This window comes from Fusarium fujikuroi, chromosome FFUJ_chr01 (assembly GCF_900079805.1).
Source record: "Fusarium fujikuroi IMI 58289 draft genome, chromosome FFUJ_chr01".
In the NCBI taxonomy this organism is placed as follows: Eukaryota; Fungi; Ascomycota; class Sordariomycetes; order Hypocreales; family Nectriaceae; genus Fusarium; species Fusarium fujikuroi.
This window is the reverse complement of record NC_036622.1, coordinates 6,022,883-6,040,885: the sequence shown is the minus strand read 5'-3', so window position 1 is coordinate 6,040,885 and position 18,003 is coordinate 6,022,883. Positions and strand designations below refer to the sequence as shown.

Sequence of the window (18,003 nt, the reverse complement as noted above, 5' to 3'; positions counted from 1 at the left end):
ATTAGCATCGCTATCATGTCTCGAGAGCCACCTCCCTGGAGAGGTGTGCACACCATCATGGAAGGAAAGAAAGCAAAGCTCATGCTCGACAACAACGAGGTCATCGCCGAGACCGTCGGAAAGCTCAAAGGTGGTGGCTACTTCGACAGCAACCAGAAGCCCATGGGCCAATGGACATACGCCAAAGTCCTCAATCGTGGAACACTTCTTTGGGATCGGGAGATTTCCTATCCTGGAGATCCTGCAGAGCGATCAATGCATGTGCATTACTCTGAAGAATCCTTCGACTACGGAGCTCCAAGGCCTTTGCTTGTCGGCTACTCGGCGCACACTCTAGAGCCTGTGCTTGCGAGCATCAATCCCGAAGTCTTTTATATCCAGGAGGACATGGACGGCGAGCATCTAGGTGGTCTAACACTTGAGACTATCTCAGAAGGCATTCTGGCGGATACTAAGGTTATCCTTCATCATTCTATCACAGTCCCCGGAAATCTTCGGGCGCTCAAGCTGCTTCTGCTTGAGAAGGATTGGATCAGGGCGCTTCATGGAGGAGATCTGAGCGTCGAGGGCGCGAAGGATCTGGCCCGTCAATCTGCTCAGTCGCTTTATAATGGACGAACTCCTTTCACCCTAACTCGCATCAAGCCAGCAACCAATAAGCAAATTCCACCCAACAAGAAGCCCAACATCCAACGATCTGTCATTCCGGATGAGCCCTATGGGCCTGAAAATCGTCAACTCTATGAAGTTCTTCCCCGCGCCCATCTCTGGCACAACGGGCCTCAAGACTTTGTTTACAAGGCGCCTTACATATCAAATATGAGATACCCAGCGCGCCTGTACCACGAACTTGCCCATTCAGGCGACAAGTTTAATGCCACCGCAATGCTGTTTGCTGTTCAGCTTTGGGTCGACACATCGAAGAACACCCCGACAAGATACTCGAATACGGTATCGCGGAGCCACTTCCCTCTGTTTCACTCGCAGTCTTCATCGTATACTTTGAGCACTGGCTGAAGATTCATGAGCACCTTCGGTGTCTCCGCTTCATTCATCCCTTCAGGTTGATACACCTTCTGTATTAGAACGACATCCTCGTCCCATGCAACCGTAATAGCGTATACAACGTCAAAGAAGACGCGATCGACTCTGCACGGGTGCGTTGGTATGTACTCGATGCTGAGGCCAGGGACCCTGAGATCTCTGTGGCAGAACGCGTTGGTCTCTACCCCTTCATGATGAGTGGCAGCAAGATGGTGTATCCCCAGGATATACCTCACAAGTTCCGTCTATCTGAGACCCAGCAAGCCATGGTTGGGATGCCTGATCTGCGAGCTCTAGGATCACCATCATACCCCACCGAGGATAGCGAAACGATCGAAATCGCCATGCCAGAGCCTATTGCTCGAATCGCCTTTCTCCAGGAGACCTCAGGCGAACACACCTCGAACGACTTCTTCGATGCCACCGGGGCTGGTCCTACGTCGCAGTTCGGGAACAGCTTGAGATCCGGCACTATCTGGTCTCACGAGTTTCACAAGTACACCCACGAACCTGGCCGCCCTATTGGAAAGTTCATCACACGCGATTTGACTGATATTTGGACTCAGCTCAGTGACCGACGGTTACGGTGGCTTTAAATGCTCGGAGTGCTCGGAAGGGTTCGACTGCGAACTGGTGAGGATGGCCTATCTGGCTACTATGGCATGCCATTGGAGAATGATGGGTGGTGCCTGGATGACGCATATGCGGGTAGAATGGCACAGCGTGCACTGGAGGATCCCAGAAACAGACCTGACTCTGTGAGCTGAAGGGTATATGGGACGCTTCCCAAGACGAAATCATTCTTTTGGGGCTCAATGAACAGCTTTAAACGAATGAGATTCAATGTTGTTGTTCAGCAGTGTGGTCTGTTTTTGGGCTGTATGGAAACGCACTATTTTGGGGCTCACCGGGAATCACGAGGTATGTGACGGCTGAAGGAAGGAAATAATCCAAGAGAACCGTGGTTGTGCTACTTGTGGATGCAACAGGGAATGAATACCGTCACGTTGATTGAGGTTGGCGATCTGGTAATGATCTCGGTATGTACTACAATCTATCTATCAAAATGAATGAGATACGATGCGTCAAGGTCATTCCATGTTCACGTCGTAACTATAAGTGTGTGGATGGCCAACGGAGAGTGTCACGGTCAAATAGTGAACGGGATGATTTCGCGCAGGTAGCTAATCCAACCCTATGCACAATTGTTTTGAGGATAAGATGAACAATTAAAAGTTAATTTACTCTCTATGGGGCTTGGATCAGAAGATGGAGTTATCTCCACATGAGAAAACTCCTCCAATGCCATCCTCGTTGTTGGCAAAGAGATCCAGCAGCTCAGTGATAGCCGCCCATAATCCTCCCGCGTTCATGAAAAGCGTAAGACCAATCATGACAACATTTCCCACAGTAAGCAGTCCCTTCTGCCACGTTGAGAAATAAAGACCCTTATTAAGATGCAGCCAGAAAATTGCCGCAAAGCCATATGTAAACCACGGAATCGTCGTCGCAGCCGTGATCGACAGAATCGAGTCAAAGATAGGAATGACATTCGAGATGATAAAGATCAAGACCCAAAATCCAGTTACGGACAAGATCCATGTGACCCAAGACTTGACGCTGTTGTCGGTAACTTGGTGGGTTGCGCGCATTTGTCGCATCGCGGTAACGTAGACGTATTTGCAGCCTGTATGGCCGATTGAGAGGGCCGTTGCCACGACGGCTGGGAGAATGATTCCGTAGGCGACTTTGGCAGGGATGGAGGATGCGGCGGAGAGGACGGGTGAGGTTGTGAGATCACCTGCGAGACAATAGAGAGCCACAGCCATGGCGATGTAGAAGAGGGTGCTGACGATCTCGAGGACTGCGAGAGCGAAACGGAAGTCTTTTGCAGGATCTCTCATTTCGGCCATATATGAGCTGTCTACAGTCAGCTTTACTCATTTTGTCTTCGAGGATTGAACTTACGGGAATGTGAATGTGCCAGCGTACGAGAACACAACGCGCAAACAAGCATTGAGACCATCGCGAAACGTAGGGTTTCCAACAACCTTGATCTCTTTATGCCAACCCTCCGGCGCAGTCGCAGGTCCCGAAACGGCCAAGCTGATCAAAACGATCAAACAAGCCGCGACAACACTAACAGCATTGGGAATTCCCGCCTTTGAAACAAACTTCATCGTTCTTGGTATCGACAAGATATAACACGCGATACACGCCACAAGAATCCAGATGACAGTACACGTCGCATGACTGCTAAGCGTGTTTAGCGCAACGGATAACGTGACTGTAGCTGAAGCGACGATGAAGACAACTTGGATCATCATGACGAAGCCGGCGAAGGACTCAAACCATGCGCCGCCAACGATGCGGGTCATTTCGACGATGCTGACGACATTGGGATGTTTGCGGTAGAATTGGAGGAGTTCGTACGCTGCGTACCACGATAGTGCGCCGATGCCGAGGATTGCGATTATGCCGGGGACGATTCCGAGGGTTTTTATCGTTGAGGGGAGGGATAAGATTCCAAGACCGAGTTGGTTTGTGAAGAGAATCAGGACGGTATCCCATCGTCCAAGGGTTCTGTAATTCTTCCCGCCTTGATCAAAGATATTGCCCTTTTCCTCAGTACCAGCAGGAACAGCTTGGAAATCGGCCTCGTCTTTTGGTGGTTCTGTGTCTGAGGCGCTGGACTCGGGAGGGTGAGATGTCAGCGGTGAAGGCTCGACGGGCTTTTTTGAAAACTTCATGATGCCCATTGTGAGGTGCTACGGTCCTGCGTAGCCGACGACGTTGAATGGGGAGAGTGAATTGGGAAAGGAGGTAGAAGGTGAAAAGGAAAAGTCAATGGAAGGGTCGTGGGCGGACTTGACGTTATTAGCGGCCCGTCGTTCTCCATATTATCACCCTTTTATGTTATACCCCAGGCCGAGAAGACCTCCGATCGGAGGTTGTGGCGGGAGCTATGATGTACATTTTTGGTGGTTCGATGGGGAAGAGTGAGCTCCGGGGTCCAATTACAGGTGTAGCATTACAAGAGATGGAATTACTCAAGAGAATAGCTTGTCGTAGAGACCCCGTGGGGGAAGTGAAGCTGTTCAGTTCATTACGTGATAACCTCGTCTGTAACACAAGATAGGAAGGTCCCTTGACGAGAACTCAAAGGTAGGTGATCTCAAAAGATGCTGATGTTTTGTAGATACATCCCCGCCGATTGGTCCTCGGCCACCCCGGCAGCTCCGCCGGATGGAGCACCGGAACAGTGGGGCCTTTGCCTCCGTCAAACCTTTCAATTTTGCAGCCAGTGGAGCATTACGTATGTCCGAGTATCCGGCCCTGACTCCGTACGGCACTTATTCCCAATCATCTCGCCACTATTCCCTTTTTTTCCCGCTTCTGTTAGCACACCCAATTCGCTGGAATAGAGTTTTTTTAAGGTTATGTCAGCTCTTGATGCTCACAACATCTGACAGGACAGTGGAACCCGCTCGTGTTTTGTGGTTATTTCTTTTACGTAGAAAATGGAGTCGAAAAGCTGGGCATTTACATACGCGAAATCCACATTCGCGTTCCGATCGGAGGTTGACGGTGGAGTTGGGTGACATGATGAAAACTAGGATGGAAGAAAAAAATTGCTTCTGGGAATGTTCTATGTTACGGGCCGCGTGAAGATCCTTGCGCAACGCGACGTGACTGCTTTGAGTTAGAGGGCGGATTTAGATGAGGCGGGTTTATGGTTATTCCTGTAATTTAAATGTCCGAGACCGTTGGAGTTTATGCTGGAGGAGGAAGGTAAGCCGCAAAGAGCGAGATCCGTGGACGGCGCCCTTTTGCTGCCAAGCTTGTCAAGTTGCTGTGAGGCGAGCGGTGGTCCGATGCTGTCTTGGCGATTTTAGCGACAGTTTCTTTCGCGCAGCATGGACGGGTGACTAATCATCATGTAATTCTCAACTGTCATCACTGAATACACGTTTCATTCACGGATGTCACACGTCGGTAATACTGGAGTGGGAGCGGAATTGAATTGAGTCTCTGCAGGGTAGTCTGCGACACTGGCGATCGAGTTTGTTGATCTGATAACCTTATTTCTCATCCTTGTGGCGTTTCATACACTGCAGCAGGGAGATGTCACCATGTTACAGTGTTTTTGACGATGCAACGTTCTTGCATACGCGAGTGACCTATGTTTCGGGTTGTTGTCGTTGGTCAGTGGAATTGAACCTTGTTTGAGTTGGTACAGCTCACTACCGGACAATCGAGACATTTCTTCTCCCTCGCATGACTCTAGAATGTACCTAAAATCCGTCATCAGCCGCGAGTGGTTACCCTTGTCATAGCCACGTTCTTGATGAGCATCCAAACATCAACTCAATTGGTCAACGCCACCAGACGAATATCCTCCAACTCATACGGTATCATCTTGGACAGCGATCATTTTCTCTTCATTCGTATTGACCCTTAATCTGAAATTGAACAACCCTGACAATCAGGCCCTTCGATCTCGGATCAAGCCACATATCAATTTAGAGCTTCCAACATCCGAAAACGACTACTCGACAGTCCCACGGCCAATAGCAATGAGCCTCGACAGTTAAAGGTTGCTTACGTGTCGCATCAAATATGGTGCTTAATATGACGAGTCTATAATGAGAAGAGCTTCCCCGCAGTCGATTCTAAGAAGTCAGCACAAGCATATAGAACAATGGGTTACGTCAAAAAGAATTGCCCGTCCTGGCATCTACTAAGCTTATACCATATGTGTTCCTTAGGAAATTCCCGTCAGCCATAATTGGGTCTCTTGAAAGGTGGCTGCCACACGATCTGAGCCGAGTGCGAATATCTTCCCGACTCCGTCGATTTCTCACGTCAGCGAATCGCACACCACGAAAAAGTTCTGAGCGGCAAGAAAACTTAGAATCTCTATCCCAAATGACAAAAAAGATTTAGGCAAGTTTAGTATAGTTTTGGCTGCTTATTATCTAATTCTTTTTAGCACCCAAGCTCAGGGTCAGATGCTTTCTAGTTTCCTGGGCGGAACTCCGTTGGACTCACAAATGCACCGCAGGCTGCTATAAGTAACCATATCCCACCACATAGGCTAAAGACATACCATCACCATCAGAACTCACATCAAAATGTCTGAACTTCCAACATATGCCAAACAAAAAGAATGGAGAGATATCCAATCTTTCCTCCCCGACCGTCTACATTTCACACCCGATCACTCTCCCACCGAAGAAGTATGGCATCACCGCGGTCACGCTCTCCATCTCGACAGATGGCGCAATCCCTCCGCCAGCGTCAGACTCATAATGCATCATGGTATGGGAACAAACGGACGCATGATGTCAATGCTTCTCGGCGTGCCCCTCCACAAAGCAGGTTTTGAACTCGTCGCCATCGACATGCCGGGCTATGGCTGCACAGTTCCGAAAAAGGGCCATGTTTGGGATTTCGAGGAGTGGGTTAATATCGCGAGTGAGTTTGTGGACCATGAATATGAGAATGATAATCGTCCTATTGTACTCTATGGATTGAGTGCTGGTGGTGGTTTGACGTTTCATGTTGCGGGGATGAATGAGCGCGTTAGGGGGATTGTGGGCATGTGCTTTATGGATATGAGGATTCAGAGTGTTGCTGACGCTGCGTGTCGAAATCTCTTCATGAGTCGTATCGGTGCGCCGATGGGGAGAGTAATGCACGCTCTTGGTCTAGGATGGCTGTCGATGCCAATGTACATCACCGGTCGAATGTCAACACTCGTCAACAATCCCCAAGCACTCGCAGCTTGTATGCGCGATAGCAGCTCTGCAAACGCATGGGTATCGATGAGCTTTTTATCTTCGTTTACGACGTATAAACCAGCCAAGGAACCGAAGGACTTTGATACGTGTCCGATTTTGTTGACGCAGCCGGCTCAGGATCGATGGACGCCTCTTTGGGTGTCGGAAGCTTTTTTGAAGGATGTTGATAAGGTCAAGGTCAAGACTGTTATGTTGGAGGAGGCGGGACATTATCCGCTTGAGGATCCGGGGTTGGGGCAGATGGTTGAAGCGATTGTCGCGTTTTTGAAGGATATTGGGCAAGAAGCGTGAGCCGCCGTGATGATATTGAGGGGTCAACCGAAGATCAAGACCCAGCACGAAAGTTAACGCATATGGGATATATTCATTGCCCTCACTTGTGCCTAAGATCTAGCTCTCGGCTGGAAGCACGAGAGGAGGAACGGTTCAAAAATTCTACTTTGCCTTGCCTTTCTTTGTCTTTCGTTACAATATTGTACACCCCGGACCAATCTCGGTATCTATGTCATTATCACTGGAACCACTATCAAGTTCTTCTTCACTTGATAATAGCAACCTTACTTTTCTCTGATTGTTCTTATCAATATCACCGAACCCCCTCCTGACCATTTTCACATCAGAAAAGTAATTCAAGCCCGGGAAATCAGTCTGATACTCCACGAGCAGCTCCTCAACTTCTTCGCGTCTGTAATCTTCCAAGGCAGCTAACGACAGTGCGAGAGGCGAAGCCACCGCAGAAGCTGCAATTGGGCGATTATAACTAGCAGCTCTGCCTAGTATAATACTCTCATCAACATAGCGCTTAGCATCTGCTATGAGAACAGGGTCGCCATCATAGGACCGTATAATGCGGTTCAGTATAGCAGCCATCGACAGTATCACTGCGATCGCCGTATGGAAACGCATCCCCATTCTTCTCTGAAGAAACGTTGATCCAGACGCTTTTGCTTTAGCGACTGCTTCTTCAGCTGCTCTGATAAGCCTCGGATGTTCTGTCTGGATAAGAGCATATGTGCACTGGATTTGGTAGAGGTATCGATCAGGATCGCGGATGAAGCAGGACATTTCGCCCATCGTTCCGATATTGAGGCTTGCGAAGGATGTGCCGTCTCCTGATTTGAGAGGGCGTGCTGCATCGCCTAGAACTGAGAGAGCTTGCCAGAACCAAGGACCCAGTTGAATGTTGGGGTTGGTGAAACTCTCAAGGACCTGGCCCGTGAGTACAGGACAGGAAATAAGGGGAGGGACATACCACAATGGAGAATATGGTTTGCATGAGCGGCTTATCGGAGGGGTCAAACTGGGACTTGAGGATGGCATTCTGAAGCAAGTATGCGAGCACTTCATGGTGCTTCGAATTGGCACTGCCAGCACCAGTGACGCCACTACTGCCACTACCAAGCCATTCCTATGAATATCCCAATTAGCCTTTGTGTGCCGCCGCAGGGTAGAAGCCATACCTGGCAGATCGATATCAAGTAGATCGAGCACATATTATCCGCCGAAAACGCCTGCTTAGGATCCTGCATCGACTCCCTCAACACCCTCAACGCAAAAACATATTTATCCAAGGCATCAACTTTTGAAGCACTCCTATCTTTCAACGGCCCAAAACCCGTTACAAACGCCGCGATAGCTGCATCGAGCGGTTTACTCGACCCCACGTGACGCGGCAAGTCTTTGACGAACCAGCCATACGTTGAAATGTCATAGCCTGGGTTATCGTACTCAAGAATATGCACCAAGTTACCCGCCACCAATGTCTTGTCATTACTCAGCGCAGAAGAAGGTCCAGCTACTGCTTTGGTGTGTTTCTTGGCAGCTTGGGTGTTTTCAGACTTGAAGAGGAAGCGCTTTACACCGATGCCTGTGCATTGGAGCTTGAGACGTGTGCATCGCGCACAAGCGGGTTTAGCCTGATCGCACTGGTTTCATCAGCGCCGTCAGATGTATCCATGTGTTGTCATGGCGTACCTTTTTCTTCTGCTTGCGGCACGCGTCGCAACCTTGAGCTTTGGGAACGCCGGCCATCGCAGGGTTTTACCTCACATTGACAGGTTTGATGCTTTGTGTAGGTACATTATCCCCCGCTTACTCTCGCCAAGCAGCTAAACTGTTTGAGACGCGCGGCTTAATAATGATTTGCACGACATGACAATGATATCCTGCAGCTTCCACGTAGTTCCATCGCTGAGAATCAATACTATTGTATCACTGAGAAATACACCTGGATAACAATGGCTACGATATCGACTCTCTCCAAAGAAACAATGGTCAAGGTTCTCAACCCAATCTCTCGTTTCAGAAGGCCAAGACTCGCCTTAACAAATCATGACGACGAATAAGATGAATCGCAGCGTACACTGCCCCATACTAACCGCTTCTGGCCTCATAGCGCGCTGATCCCGGCGAATACCTTATTAAGCTTGAATTAGCCTCCTGATCAAATTCCTTGGCTTCAACACAAACTTTGAATTACGCGTTCCTCCCTGCATAAGAATGAAAAATAAATACCGCGGAGAAATGGGAACCACGAGATTCTTCGGCACCTCGGCAGTTTCCTATTCTGAACCTCGTGTTGGTCGTTTCAGAGAATGATCAAACCAACAGCTTAACTGCGGATGATCGGCACAGCCTGACTCCAGTCCAATAGAATCGCCGGAAATCGTCATGATACGAGATGAACACCCCGGCATTTGCACTAGAGTGACGACGTAGAAGGGACACAGCCACAAAGGATTCTCCTGCTGTCACATTTCACGGTTGGACCAACAGAATAGTTATGCAGGTGCCTGGTCGTTCAATTCGTCCGGGCAATTTTCACCGTGGGCGCCAAGATGTTTCTAGCAGCATGCCAAGCTCGCTTGGCTTTTTGAGGGGGACGGGGGAGTCTTTAAGGAGGGTGTTTTCTGTTCTTTTTAGGGACGCTCTGTGTTGTTTCCCCTTTGAATACTGGTGGACGTTCATTTTCAGGCTTACTTGGTTCCTGATTCCAGCTGAGCCTGTTAATCCCTCAGCTTTGCCTTACCAGTTAGATGCCTTCATGTTTCGCAGGTGACGCTATCATAATGGGCATGGCGCCCCTTAACACTGTTGACCACGTGGTGGGTTCTGCTACGGCCGCTGTTGTTTTCACGACGGTGTCACAATATGTCCCCCCAAGACGGCTGGAGCTGTGCTCCGAGATTGTCTGTTGGGCTCTTCTTCCTTTCCTTATCAAATATACTGCTTTACCGAACATCCGGCCGTCTTCGCAGTTGTTGAATGACCCGCAAAAACACCATCATTCGTCTTTGTCACAATGGCTCGTTGCCTTGGGTATCGCAGTTGCGGCTTTTTACAGGGCTGAGAGTATGACCATTGGTTTCTATGTAAGTTATACGGGATACTAATCGAGTGAGACCGTGCTGACTCACTGGAGCCTCTCTTGACGCCTCTTCTCCTTACAGTACAGACGTACTTTCAATCAAGCATGTCATCTGATTCAGTCCCTGCCTCACCTCTCATCAGCACCATCAAGGGTACAACACTAGTCGCTATCCTTTCAGCGTTCTCACTTTCAAATGGGGATCTTTTCGGTTCCCTAATATCGACCATATTAGTGGCTTCTCTCTTTATTGTCTACAACCTCTTCAATCCTAACTTAAAAGTGAGAACATTATCGCTGTCATCAGTTGACATCGAGACGAATATCAAGGCCATCGCAGGCCGAACGGTAGTCCTCCTTTTCATTGCTGTGGCTTTCCAGTCATTTGTCCTCGGACCTCCAAACAGCAATGTCATTCTCGTGCTCTTTGCGGGATCAGTCAAAGCCTTGTCTTGGTTCTTTACCATTCGAGCCGTACGTAGACCTGTCAAGCATTTTGCATACGGACACTGACAAACCCAGGCACGACAAACTTCGTGGTGCATAGCTTCCACAATAGGAACCTTTGCTCTCGCCTGCACCAGAAACCCCTTCTCACAAACCTCTCAACTTCAAGCCTTGTCCCACGTCGCAGTCTCGACACTCACCCTTCACCAAACAGGTCAACTCCTCCCCAACCAATCCAAAGGCAAAGCTTTCCTTTGGTCCTGCTTGTTAGCATCTATTGTTCCCTATCTCTATAACGAATACATGATCCAAAACGCAACATCCTCAGCTTCCGCCACATTCACCTTTTCATCTCACCCCATCAAACAATTAACTCAAGAAGCAGCACCAATCTTCGGAAGGAAACTTAGCAACCAATCTGGAACATATGCAGCAGCAGTGAAGCAGTACAAAAAGCGATACGGTCTTGATCCACCACCAGGCTTTGAAGCATGGTTCCAATACGCCCTGAAGCACAATTCGCCCATCATTGACGAGTTTGACACGATTCACAGTGCCATATCGCCGTTTCTGAAGCTCAGTGGGAAAGAGGTTTCTGAAATAATTGGAAAAGTATATAATACGCCGCGGAGTGAGGTTTGGCTCTGTGAGTTTTCGGGTAAGACGGCGAAGACAAAGTGTCAGCATCCGAGTCGTTCTTATGATCGGCATTACAGCTATATTTTTGATAAGTTGTTGTGGAACCTTCCAGGAGTTCTGCCGGATGTCAAGTTTCTGATCAACCATTTTGATGAGCCGAGGGTTGTCATACCTCCTCAGGGAGACGGTGTCGACAAAGCTATCCGACTGAATGATGTGTCGATGAAGCCCACTTGGGATGCCTTGACACGGTCTTGCCCATCACATAAGACCTATAGGGACGACCAATCTATAGTCGAGACATTCGGACTCCCTTTTGTTAAAGATCGCCTCTCCGAGTCAGATTTGTGCAAGCATCCTGAGCACAAGGATATGCACGGGACTTTCATCAGCCCAAAGACCTTTCGTCTCATTGAAGGTTTAGCACCAGTATTATCAACAGGCGCATTCTCAACAATGGGCGATATCCTCTTTCCGAGTCCAGCATACGTCGAAGAAGAGTTTCAGTACAATAAGACCCATGATGTTCCCTGGTCGGAGAAGAAGAATAACCTTTATTGGACTGGTTCGACTACAGGAGGTTACGCTCTCGACGATCAGTGGCGGAACCACCAACGGCAGAGATTCGTGACTTTGGCGCAGAACCTTGGGCAGCAAGAGCACACATACCTTAGGGAGAAAAACGGCGTGATCAGTACCGTCAAGTCATGGTTTCTAAACGGGCGATTATACGACGTCGGCTTCACAAGAATCTTCCAATGCGACCGCAAATTCTGCCGCGATCAAAAAACGTTCTTCAACGTCAAACCATGGGCCGACAAAGACGCAGCACTCCACTCAAAACTCGCATTCGACCTCGACGGCAACGGTATAAGCGGGCGCTACTACAAGCTCCTGTCTTCAAACACACTCCCCCTCAAACAAGCTCTTCTTCGAGAATGGCATGATGAGCGGTTGGTCCCGTGGGTGCATTACATACCCGTCAGCCAAAGCTTGGAGGAACTACCTGAGCTGGTGAATTACTTGACGTTGAACGAGGCGGGACAGAGGGTGGCGGAGAAGGTGGCAAGACAGGGGAGGGAGTGGATGGGCAGGGCTGTGAGGGAGGTTGATATGACGATTTATACTTGGAGGTTGTTGTTGGAGCTTGCGAGGCTGCAGGATCCAACGAGGAGAGGGGGAGGCTGATCTCGTCTACCTTGGGAAGGGAAATTTGCCACATTTAATAAACTTATAAAGAGCCGAAGTCTTGTTCTTATTTAGAGTGCAAGTCTCGAGTTTTGTTACCCCCCTTTCTTCGTACTCGCTCTTCACCCGTCGCCTCCTCCGCCATCTGTCGTCGTTACAGACTCGAGGCATTAACTCGTTGAAATGGTAACTTGCCTAAAAAAGAACCAACACGGGGAAGGCGTTCCATAAACATGGTCATAACTTAGGATATATTATTATAAACTGTAGAATTATAAATAAACTTGGACTACATTTATTTTTTAGTAGGATACAGGACATACACGTTTCTACCTCTAGCGTCCCATTGATGGATGGTGAAGGTTTATCATATCTCAAGGAAAAATATTCAGCTAATATACTCAAAGTTCCGGATTGGCTTCAGCGTGGAAGACAATATGTGTTTTTTCCCCCAGCTGTCAGCTTTGTACGAGGCCATCGAGCTTTTAACTTTCCAAATAAAGGCTTAACAGTGAGGCCCCTATAGGAAGCCTGGATCTCAAAGGCAATATGTATAACCTCAACAAAAATGAGTCTCCTGATTTGCAGCAGGATGATACACTTTTGTGATAATTCAAGCAGTAACCTTGTTCGCAGCTGCCTGGGGTATAAGAAGCCCTCGCAACACCTGTTCCTTCCTTTCTTCTTCTTCTTCATCACCTCACCAGAATCTATCATCAAAACAGCACGTTTTGCCATCAGCATCATCCCCATCAATCATTCATTTCTGCAACATATTTGCCCGCTCCAAACATTCTACATTATAAATCATGGCCGAACGCCGCCAACTTCCCCTTATCAGGCTGCAAGGCGGAGGTAGCAGATCGTGCATCATCCCCGGCTTGATGGATCACTGGAAGCAGTTACTCGACCGCCGCCTCGCATGGATCCGTCACCATCGCGACAATCCGAACATCAACCCTGACGTCGACACGAGCAAGTTGATCACCGGCGTCGACGGGTTGCCCACCTGCGAGAACCTCCCCCCGGAGCCTGAAGCCTTCAGGCCCATTCCATACTTTGAAAAGGACACCAATGGCATCCAGATGAGATTGCTCTTCGAGCCTGCGAACCGTGCCTGGGCCAGGGAGCACGTCGCCCCTAAGCACTTCATCGACAACGTCACGCACATCCTGCAGCACCGAGCGGTGGCAACACACTTCGCCTGGGCCAATCTCTTCGACTGGCTGTACATGATGGATGTGCACAGAGTCATCAAGACTCTTGATCTGATGGAACGCATCATAGAGGCAAGGAAGATTTACGTCCGGGATATCGAACAACTTAAGCACTTCGCCGAGAACCCCCATACTATCACGCAGCGACGCGACTCCTTATGCATTCAGACCATGTGCCGTATCATCGGACTCGACGTCGATGATAATTTCGATTGGTTGTATCAGCAGCCGTTTCAACATATGCAGCTCAAAAGTCGTGTTGACTGGATTCGCAATGTTATTCTGCCTGCGCACGAAGCCCTTGCCTCGCATAAGCCTGAACGGAGAGCGGGGATAGCCGTCTTTGTGGGTGATTGCGTAAAGTCACTCCAGGAATCAGACCCCAACGTGAGGCTGTATGCACTACTTGACCACGAGATGATCGAGATGATGGGAGACGTGCGCGCGGGTGTACCTCCACTTTAAGTTTTAAAATAAACTTAGCAAAAGAAATCCTAAATTCAATAAAGATATATCCTAAATTCATACAAGTTTACCTCTGCTGAACCTAGATGCGGAATCCATTGCTCCTTGTGTAGGGTAATATGATATCAGTTTTCAACAATTCTAAACCAGGGGAGTAAGAAACTCGGGACTATGATTTCAATGGTCACAAATTCTTAGACCACTTTAGGTTAAACTTGGGCATCTTTAGTATAACTTGGATGAATTGTGACCAGTTATTTATCGCACCTTGAAAGATGGCATTACCATAGGCACCCGCTGACAGGCGAGACTTGTGACATTTTATCTCAAGAACAAACAAACTTGTCTAAACTTGGTATGGTAAGCTCGTAAACGTGTAGATTGGTCCCCAGACCATCATTCGATGAATTCAACAAGCCTAGCCACACCGTCGAACTAGAGATCACCACTTTAGTCCATCATCAAAGCTCTGTCATCCAGGGGTTTATCCGCTGTCAACGGTAGAACCGGTGGGCGATTAGCACGCGCCGGACAAAAAGACTAGCAGGATTTGGCATCTTTGACGTGCGTGAACCCTTTCTTTCACTTACGCTTTGTCGATCATCACGGACAACGACTGCACTGACCAAATACCGATCTGGTGGCGACTTCTCTTTAACTCGGTGGTCAAGGCTTTTCCGCATTCCTCGGGACGTCGGCCAACTTCGTCATTTGATGGTCATTTGCAATTGAAGAAAAAAAGACTTGTGGGCTGGGTAGCTACCGCGATTCTTCGGTAGTGGCGGAGTCTGGGCTGTTTGGTCTATAGCGCGGAGGATGCCGGGGTCTAGACTGCAAAAGTGGATGTGAGATGATATTGCGATGCCTTGTAATTCTACGAGATTGTGTTTGTGAGAGATGGGTAGTGAGATCGGGTGATGTGAGAAGTGATAGGGCTGATGTTATGTTTGTACCTTGCATAAAGCTATCTATCTTGCTATCAACTAAATGCCGTGTTTGCTGCGTAAGTGGCATGAATGACGAGGCAAACATTTACACGATACGCAAGGTAGCTCAGCAGTACGAATCCTTCACATGTGAATTAGCCCGTCGGTATTTATTAATGCCTGCGGACAAATGAGCGAGTTTTCACCGTAAATGAAGCACATGTATCGCTCCGACAAATACGAAGAATAGTAATCGCAATTTCCAACTTCCTCTTCGGAGCAAGAACTGAGATTCGCTTTTACTCTAACTAGCGCCAGTGGAAGATTCCGATTGAGTAGACCCAAACAAAGTAGCTCGATCTTCAGGTACGCGACGACACACGCTTTGCCTAGTTTCGTCTTCTTTCCCCTGTTTCGTTCTAGCCGACACCACCAACACTTCAATATACGCATCATCTCGTGTTTGTTAATCTTCCAGGCGCAGGCTTACCCTAGATCCGGTGTGGACACAATGAGGCAGAAGGATCTAGATGTGAAACCGAGATCTACCAGTAGCGGTCCTGACGAGAATGAAAAGAAGAGATTTTTTTATTAGGTGTTTTGGATTGAGATATTGTTGTCGCATCATGATATTCTCATTGATTGACCGTTTCACGCCTAATTGTGGATAGAGCATTTACGTCTACGACCCAAGCACTCGGGTGCCAGTGACATTGACTAATTCCCAGCGGAATTACTCCGAAGCGCAGTAGCGTCGTCCGAAACGAAGCGGTAATTTGCTTCTCCTTATCCCCTCGAGCCAATTGCACGCATCCGATCTGTTGTGTGCGACGTCTCTTTTATTCCCCAACTAATCGCCACTGCCAAACCCAATCTCCTGGGTTCGGACTGATTTTGGCATTTTCCCGAGTCCCTCTCTCTCTCTGTGGTGTCCCGGTCTGTTGGGACTAGACGGGGTCTGTGGCTGGCTGGTAGTGTAGCTAGTGCAGAGACTACTGGGTGGGTGAAGTCTGAAGAGTGCTAGAGTGCACGCGGGGATAAAATCAACGGCTTGGGAAGAGGGCCAGATCTAAAAAGAATCGTGGCGTCATGTCCGAGCACTGCTTCTGGCACTGACCAGTGCGGGAGGCAATTGTCCGCGAGTGTGCCGTGCCACTTTTCACTCTCACTATTGGTGTTGGTGTCAATTACAGTACTCCCAAGAGTGTTGGTGAGGAACAAGACGATGCTGATTGCAGCGCTAATTACAACAGAGTTCAATCGACAATACCCTCTGTTCAACAACGACGCAAGCCAGCCTCCAGTGTAAATTACCCAGACGCGAAATGCGAAAGCCATTTCCAGTGCGGGCGGATCAACAGCCCCCCTGTATGTAAACGCCACGAAAACGCCTGGAGATGGGTGCTCAGATACGGGAGGCTCTACGCGGCCGATGCGCACTGATACTAAGCACAGTTGGTGGTGGCTACGGATTGGGTCTTTTTGTTCTAGCTAGGCAGCTAGGTAAAGCAGATAAGGTGTGCATGCACAATGGGGACAATAAGGTCGAGAGCACAGTTTATCTTCGTTGTGTGAGATTGCCTTTCCGTCCCGAGCCGCCGTCTATCGGACCTCCCATGTTACATCAGCTTTTTCTTTTGTCTTTTGTGCGAGACGTCAGATTTGCAGAAATACGGGATGTGACATGTTCAATTGTGTGTGTTTCCCTTGCTTCCTGTGGAGTAATCTTGCTCAAACGGGGTTTTGGTATTGTTCGATTGGATGGTTTCTTTTTTCTTGCAGGCGGGATTGGGGTCTGGCGTCATTCCAGCTGTGAGGGTTTATGAGAGTCTCGGACTTAACAACGTGACGGCCAGAGAAGAAAAAGCAAAAGAGTCTCAGCTGCGCATGCGCAACGGCTGCGTAATGGTACGATACATCGTCACTTTGTCTTTTGTAAGAAAACTCCCTTACATTGAAATCCTTCGCCATATTCACAGCACTGCAGTGAGCAGCACAGCAGTGGAGGTCTAAGCAGGGAGAGCATCACGAAAATACTACAGATCAGATTTGGAATGGGAGGCAAACAAGAACCAGTGTATTGACTTTGACTTCCCCCAGCTTAACTTAACTCTAACAGCACCCAGGAACCTGGAATGCGGCACAGCCGCGCGTAAAGCTTAAGATATCTCGAGTGCCGTTTGCGAAAAAAGAAGCCAGCAAGGCCTCAGAGCGTATTTAAACAGAGTTGCGAAAAGCCCACTTGGCCTCGACGCCTCCAAAGATAAAAAAAAAAGTGGTGCAGCGAACGGGAACGGGTCCCGGCTCGTTGGGACTCGGGGTGGAAATTGATTCATCGCATTTAATTGACTTGCATATTATGGGGGAAAAAAGCAATTATGTTTATTAATGATGCCATGCATGGATTCATCCATAGGGCTGCAACAGCTCGTTTACGACACATCTCCTCACAGTGGTTCACGCATGCAACCTGCATCACAAGGGATGAAAAACAAAACAAAATCAAGGTTCGTTCATCCTACCTTATGTAGCGGCCCCTTTCTTTTAGGGGAGAGCTAGCAATGTCTCGATCCGGATCAGAGTTGAGATGATGGAGGGAGATATACTTCGGGGCTTGCTTGTTACGAGTCTAGACTTTGGCAAACCAAACTCGGGTATGTGTTTCCCCCCTGCATTACGCACTTCCCCACGTGGCAGTTGAGATTTGTATGTATCTTGTTTATACAGTATTTCATCTGCAGGTGGTGTTTATCGCCTGTATCTTGAGCTGGGCTGAGCTCGTGATGGGACCCTGTATATATCGCTACGAGGTATAATAAGCAGGGATGGCTGCTTACTGGCATGCCATACCACGTAAATTGTCATTCATGCGTATGCGAGGAAAGGTGGTATTGACGTGGCTGGAG

The 18,003-nt window shown here is 48.6% G+C and overlaps 6 protein-coding genes; 4 read left to right on the top strand and 2 right to left on the bottom strand.

Moving 5' to 3' along the window:
• Window positions 1–15: 15 nt before the first annotated feature.
• On the top strand, window positions 16–1,640 carry FFUJ_00189 (uncharacterized protein; the record flags this gene model as incomplete). XM_023573571.1 has 2 exons in its annotated part: window positions 16–951; window positions 1,086–1,640. The coding sequence occupies 2 exons, from the start codon at window positions 16–18 to the stop codon at window positions 1,638–1,640; spliced, it is 1,491 nt and encodes a 496-aa protein (XP_023425270.1).
• A 666-nt stretch (window positions 1,641–2,306) lies between these two features.
• Window positions 2,307–3,803, bottom strand: FFUJ_00190 (related to neutral amino acid permease; the record flags this gene model as incomplete). XM_023573570.1 has 2 exons in its annotated part: window positions 2,307–2,964; window positions 3,013–3,803. 2 exons carry the CDS (start codon window positions 3,801–3,803, stop codon window positions 2,307–2,309), a joined length of 1,449 nt encoding a protein of 482 aa, XP_023425269.1.
• A 2,376-nt stretch (window positions 3,804–6,179) lies between these two features.
• On the top strand, window positions 6,180–7,139 carry FFUJ_00191 (uncharacterized protein; the record flags this gene model as incomplete). The annotated part of the gene is made up of 1 exon (XM_023573569.1): window positions 6,180–7,139. One exon carries the CDS (start codon window positions 6,180–6,182, stop codon window positions 7,137–7,139), a length of 960 nt encoding a protein of 319 aa, XP_023425268.1.
• Window positions 7,140–7,313: 174 nt separating this feature from the next.
• On the bottom strand, window positions 7,314–8,879 carry FFUJ_00192 (uncharacterized protein; the record flags this gene model as incomplete). XM_023573568.1 has 4 exons in its annotated part: window positions 7,314–8,057; window positions 8,101–8,256; window positions 8,309–8,773; window positions 8,823–8,879. 4 exons carry the CDS (start codon window positions 8,877–8,879, stop codon window positions 7,314–7,316), a joined length of 1,422 nt encoding a protein of 473 aa, XP_023425267.1.
• Window positions 8,880–9,916: 1,037 nt separating this feature from the next.
• FFUJ_00193 (related to capsule-associated protein) lies at window positions 9,917–12,489 on the top strand (the record flags this gene model as incomplete). XM_023573567.1 has 3 exons in its annotated part: window positions 9,917–10,219; window positions 10,270–10,689; window positions 10,738–12,489. 3 exons carry the CDS (start codon window positions 9,917–9,919, stop codon window positions 12,487–12,489), a joined length of 2,475 nt encoding a protein of 824 aa, XP_023425266.1.
• An 809-nt stretch (window positions 12,490–13,298) lies between these two features.
• FFUJ_00194 (uncharacterized protein) lies at window positions 13,299–14,171 on the top strand (the record flags this gene model as incomplete). The annotated part of the gene is made up of 1 exon (XM_023573566.1): window positions 13,299–14,171. The coding sequence occupies one exon, from the start codon at window positions 13,299–13,301 to the stop codon at window positions 14,169–14,171; it is 873 nt and encodes a 290-aa protein (XP_023425265.1).
• Between the last annotated feature and the right edge of the window lie 3,832 nt (window positions 14,172–18,003).